Source organism: Marmota marmota, unplaced genomic scaffold (assembly GCF_001458135.2).
Source record: "Marmota marmota marmota unplaced genomic scaffold, marMar, whole genome shotgun sequence".
In the NCBI taxonomy this organism is placed as follows: Eukaryota; Metazoa; Chordata; class Mammalia; order Rodentia; family Sciuridae; genus Marmota; species Marmota marmota.
Window position 1 is genome coordinate 1,716,444 of NW_026000283.1, and position 6,339 is coordinate 1,722,782.

The following is a 6,339-nucleotide window of genomic DNA, read 5'->3' on the forward strand; positions in this document are numbered from 1 at the left end:
ACTGAAGAAATATCTGATATGTTCTTCACATTCCTGTTGAACCAAGTTGCTTCCACTTGAAGAAATAAAACACACTACACTCCATCATGTATTCTCTGAGGATTCTAGAAAACTTAGGTTGGACATCACAGCATAAGGGTGTATGCTATAGAGTAGCTAAAATCCGTAAAAAGGAGACCACCACCACACAGAATGTCTGTCCAGTGCCCAAGGTCAAGGCTTCAAACGGTATCATCTCCTTCCCTGCTGCTCGGTAAACTCCAGCAATTGCTGCACCATATTTGTGATGTCTGAGGGTGAACAGGGCCAGTAATCCAGCGGGGACATGAAAGAAGAGGGAGGACACCAGTGCCCACAGGAACACACCATACCACATCTCTGGGAAGGAGCAGAGAGAAGTGGAGTTGGGGCACAGGGTCCCGTTGCCCACCCGCAGCACGAGCTTCAGGCTGAGGATCTGCTGCAGGAGTCCAGCGGAGCCCCCGCTGCCGCCGCTCCCCTCGCGCTCCATCCCGCCGCCATATACCACATAAAGATGAGCGGAGAGCGCCCGAAGTGCTGCACAGCCTAACTCCCCGCACCTCAGCCGACTCAGCGTCACCTTCAGTCTTCCCTCTTCCGTCTTTGAGATTCTTTAGTCATTGTTTTTATATTCTATTTTTCAGACTGGGAATATCTATTGATCTATCTTTGGGTTTGCTGATTATTTATTCTGCCTGCTTGAATCTGCTGTTGAGCCTCTTGAGTGAGTTTTTCATTTCAATTGACCTACCTTTTTACAAAATATTTTTTTTAGTTTTCAATGGACCTTTATTTTATTTATTGATACGTGTCACGACCCCTTGCCCGCAAGGAAGACGCAACTCAGGAATCTTCTTTCAGCAGTTTATTCAGGCCCTTGATATTTCTTCTTCTACCCCTCGGATGCCCCTCCCAGCCTTAATAAAGCATCTCAAGCCCCAATGCAAAGCTGCCACGTGGAGCTTTCTCATAGGGTGGTGAAAAATCATGTGCCAACTCTCCCAAATAAGGAGTTGTTTGTCACAGACCACAGCGGAGCCAGCGCCATCTTGTAATGGCGACCATAGTCTGCAGAAACGGCAGAAGCGGCTCACCACAGATACGTCATGCTGAGAATCGAACCCAGTGCCTCATACATGGTAGGCAAGCACTCTGCCACTGAGCCACAACCCCAGTCCATCAATTGTCTTACCTTTTAACTTCAAAATTTCCATTCATTTATCTTTCATAATTTATGTCTTTATTAATATTATTTATTTGATGAGTCATCGTCATCACATATTCCTTTAATTCTTTAAACAATGTTTCCTCCAGTTCATTGAACATACTTATAATAGTTTACCTGAAGGCTTCATTTTTTTAAATTGTGGTACTGGTGATTGAGCCCAGGGGTACTTTCCCTCTGAACTACATCCCCAGCCCTTTTTATTTTTTATTTTGAAACAGGGTCTTGCTAAATTGCTGAGGCTGGCCTCAAACTTATGATGCTCCTGCCTCAGTCTCCCAAGTTGTTGGAATTATAGGTGTGTGCCACCACACCCAACTCACTTGCAGGCTTTTTGTACTAAATCTCTCATCTGTATCCTCCCAGAGAGAATTAATATAAACTGCTTTGTGTGTGTATGTGTGTGTGTGTGTGTGTGTGTGTGTGTGAGAGAGAGAGAGATATACCTTGGTTCCTTGCATAGTTTGGGGAAACTGGTATTTTACAGAACATAACAACTCTGGCTTCTGATTCTCTCTCCTCAGGGTTTGTGGCTTTTTTTTTTTTTTATTACATTTTTTTTTTGTTTTGTTCAGTGATGTGCTTTCCCCTGCAGTGTGTGACAAATAGAATATCTGCTTAATTTTTTTAAAAAAAAACAATCAAATTCTATTTAAGTTTAGTTGCTTAAGGTCTACTCTTGGGTCACCTTATCTTAGTGGTCACTCAGTCAGATTAGTCAGAGACTTTGCTTAAACACCTTGAACCAATAATGGTTCCACCCTTTTTTGGTAGGGAATTTGTGTATGTGTTGGTACACTTATTCAAAGTTCAAACAGTTGACACATAAGTCTTCTCTAGGTTTCACTTTCTGCTTGCACAGGGTCTCAAGGGAAGCCCTGAATATATACATGACTCGGGCCATCTATGGTCTTCTCTGAGCGTATGTGTAGCTCTGATCCACTAGAAGATACAGGAGTTTATCAAAGCCCCTTTTGACTGTCTCACTTTCCAGCTCTCCTTTTAAATTTTTCACTAGTATATTGTATTCTGGTCAGTGTTACATCTGTAGGCAATTATGATATTGGTGTTCCCTGATTTACCAGCTTTGGGAGGTATAATTCATTTATAATATATAATTCACTCATTAAAATTTTTTCATAGAATTGTGCAACCATCAACACAATCTAATTTCAGAACATGCTTAGTAAATTTTTTTCAGTATTGGAGATTGAATCCAGGGCCTCAAGAATGTTAGGCAAATGCTCTATTACAGAGCTGTATTCCCAGTCATTTTAAATTTTATTTTGATACAGAGTCTTCCTCAGTTGCTCAGGCTGGCCTCAACCCGTAATCTTCCTGCCTCAGCCTCCTGAATAGCTGGGATTACAAGCATGCTCCACCAAGTTCAGTTGCCTAATAACTTTGGTAGATCAGATAATAGGTATTTTTAAATTTTATCTTGTTGAGAACTGTGTGTTTCTGAATTCCTATAAATATCCCTTTGTTTAAATATATTTTTTTAGTTGTAGTTGGACACAATACCTTTATTTTTTTATTTATTTTTATGTGGTACTGAGGATTGAACCCAGCACCTCACACGTGCTAGGCAAGTGCTCTACCACTGAGCCCCAGCCCCAAATATCTCTTTTTTTGTTTGTTTGTTTTGGGATGTGGTTAAGTTACTCAGAAATAGATTGATTCTTCTAAGTCTTGTGTTTAAGATTTGTTTTGCATTTATTTATTTATTTATTTATTTATTTTGTGGTGCTGAAGATTGAGCCTAGGGCTTTGTGCCTGCTAGGCAAGCACTCTACCACTGAGCTACATCCCCTGCCTAACATTTGTTATGTAGGAGTGGAGTAGTGCTTAGTCTAGTGCTAATTAATTCTCACTACTGAGGCAAGACCTTTCTGTGTACTCTACTCAATGCTCTGTGAATCTTGAGCATTTCTTTTTCTTTTTTGCAGTAATGGGGATTGAACCCAGGGCCTCATTCATGCTAAGCAAGTGCTCTACCACTGAGCTAAATCCCCAGCCAAATCTTGAGTTCTTTGATGTGGCATAAACTGGCAATTTCCCTGACTTATGAGAGTGCCAGGCAATGTTACCTCTAATCCTTCTGGGTGGTTCTTTCCCAACCTTGTGTGAGTTCTTTACACACATGTAGTAGTTACTCAGAGGTATCCTTAAGGACACTCTCAAGATCTCTGAAGTTCTCTTTCTGTGCAGCTCTCTTCTGTCTGGTACTCCATTCTGAGAACTTTAATCACAGTATTGCCCTGAACTCTCAGCTCCATGTCAACTTAGGGAGCCTGCTGGCATCAGCCTTGGTTCTTCTTTCTGTGCTTAAGCCTTGAAACTCTCCAGACAATATGCTAGAGTAATTATAGGTATACTCTCATTTTGTCCTCATTTCTCATGGATCATTGCCCTTTGTTGTCTGATGTCCAGTGTCTTGAAAACCATTTCATGCATATTTTCTATGTTCCTTATTTGCTTCAGGTAGAAGGGTCAATCCAGTACCTTTCAATCCACTTTGTCCAGAAACAGGAAAAAAAAAAAAAAAAACCAGTTTGGGGGAATTTTCTAGTTGTCTTTTTGTGACTGATTTCTAAATGAATTCCATTGTCATTAGAGAACATACTCTTGAGATTTTAAGCCTTTTAAATTTATTGAGTTTTATAACCCAGTTATAGTCTATCTTGGTTAATGTTTCATGTTCTAGAAAAGAGTATGCATTCTGCAGTTGTTTGGTACAGCATTCTACAGTATTTCAATTAGGTGAAATTAGTTGATATGGTTGTTCAAATCCTCCATAAAGCTTTACAGATATTTTTGTGCACTTATATGAATATTGAGGGAGGAATGTTAAAATCTCCACCTGTGATTGTATATTCATTTATCTCTCTAATTTCAATTTTTGCTCATGTATTTTAAAACTTTTTTTTAATTAAGTTCACTTGCATTTTGGATTGTTTTCTTGATGATTTGGCTCCTTTATCATTATGAAATGATCCTCTTTTATTTCTGATCTTTGGTAATACTTCTTGTCTTGAAGTGTATTGTGCCTGTGAGTTATGTTAATGTAGCCACATCATCTTTTTTTGGGGGGGTACTTGGGATTGAACTCAGGGGCACTCGACCACTGAACCACATTCCCAGCCCTATTTTGTATTTTACTAAGAGACAGGGTCTCACTGAGTTGCTTAGCACCTCGCTGCTGCTGCTGCTGCCTTTGAACTTGCAATCCTCCTGCCTCAGCCTCTCAAGCTGCTGGGATTACAAGTGTGCGTGATCATTGTGCCAAGCCACACTATCTTTGATATGCTTACTGTTTGCATGGGATATCTTTTTATCCTTTTACTTTCAACCTATTTACATTCCTATTTAAAGCATATGTTTATTTTTATGGTGGTGGTGGGGATTGAACCCAGGACCCATACATGTTAGGCAAGTACTCTATCACTGAGCTACATCCCTAGCCCTTAAAGCATAGTCCATGTAAGCATCATTTATAGTTGAGTTTTACCAAAGTTTTCACCACCTCCCAATAGTGCTACAGGCTGGTAATTAAGCTTTTAGAACATTTTTTTTTTTAAATTCCAGGCCCAAACCATAACACATGACCTGAAGATTACAATCTAGTTACTTTGTAAAATGTCCCATAACTTGGGTTTATCTGATGTTTCCTCATGATTATAATCTGGTTATGAATTTTTGGCAGGAACACAAAAGAAATTATGCTTTGTTCTTTTATTGCATCTTGCCAAGGAGTAGATGATTTCACTATGTTCTATTATTGACGATGTTCTCTTTGTTCATTGGATTAACGATGTCTTCTGAAATTCTCTACTAGAAAGTTATTTTTTCTATCTCTGTCTCCCCACCCCCCACGCCCAGGACTAGGGATTAAACTCAGGGCCTCAAAAATTCTAGGTAAGTGCTCTCCACTGAGCTATATCCCCAGCCCTTTTAACTTTTAATTTGAATCGGGGTTTTGCTATGTTTCTCAAATTGGCCTCAAATTTGTGCAATTTTCCTGCCTCAGTCTCCTGAGTAGCTAGGATTACAGGTATGTGTGATTATGCCTGATATGTTATTTTTTTTGTTTTTATAGTTATTAAGTATGTTGTGGAGAGAAACTTTGTATCTGTCTGTCATCTATTTTTTTTTAAAGAGAGAGAGGAGAGAGAGAGACAAAGAGAGAATCTTTTTTTGTAGATGGACACACCACAATGCTTTTATTTTTTATTTTTTATGTGGTGCTGAGAATTGAACCCGGGTCCCATCCGTGCTAGTTGAGTGCTCAACCGCTGAGCCACAATCCCAGCCCTGTCATTTATTTTTCTATCTCTATTTGCTTATATCTGACGAGGATCTGGAGTATATATATATATATATATATGTGTGTGTGTGTGTGTGTGTGTGTGTGTGTGTGTGTTGTATAAAATAATCATCAAACTCATCAGACTTCTCATATTCATCAGCCTTCTCATTAATATATTCATATCAGCAGTATGGACTCATAACTTCCTACCTTTTTGCTCAGATTCTTAACTTTTCACCCACAGATTATAAATTGGCAAATTACTTAAAAGCAAAAATGCAACCAGGTATCTCATTAATCTCTTTTCTCTAGGTTTCCTCCTTGCCAGAATTTTGACGTCTCAATTCCTTGCTACCTTGGTTGCCCTGCAACGTATCAAATGTAATTTTTTATTGAAAAAGTTGACCAAACAATTTTTACATGTCATTCAGTTTTTATAGTTATTCTCCTTTCGATGGTTAATCTGAAGCAAGTTAGTTTACCATTGATTGGAGAAGAAATTGATTTATGTTCATGAGAGATCACTCTGGCTATTGTGTGTAGATTTAAAAGGGGGAAAAATAGAGGCAGACCAGCTATGAGACTTATTAAGATGATGGCTTAGAAAAGGGTGAAATAAAGATTGGAGAAATGGATATAGGTTGGAAGATGGAGTGAGAAGAGATGTAGGGAAACATAGGACACTAATGACTGTATTTTGAAAATAGGCAGTTAAGAGACACAAGTTATGGTCAGTCAAACAGAAAATATGTTTATGCATATTATTTAAATAAAAAGATAATTA

General features: G+C 38.9%; 1 protein-coding gene across 1 annotated transcript; it reads right to left on the bottom strand.

Annotated features, from left to right (window-relative positions):
- Positions 1–6: 6 nt before the first annotated feature.
- On the bottom strand, positions 7–526 carry LOC107153066 (transmembrane protein 170A-like). The gene has a single exon (XM_048797079.1). It carries the CDS (start codon positions 509–511, stop codon positions 146–148), a length of 366 nt encoding a protein of 121 aa, XP_048653036.1. The 5' UTR covers positions 512–526; the 3' UTR covers positions 7–145.
- Positions 527–6,339: the final 5,813 nt, after the last annotated feature.

Excerpts from the sequence above, each read along its gene's own strand:
- LOC107153066 (XM_048797079.1), bottom strand. The coding sequence starts at position 511 with ATGGAGCGCGAGGGGAGCGGCGGCAGCGGGGGCTCCGCTGGACTCCTG.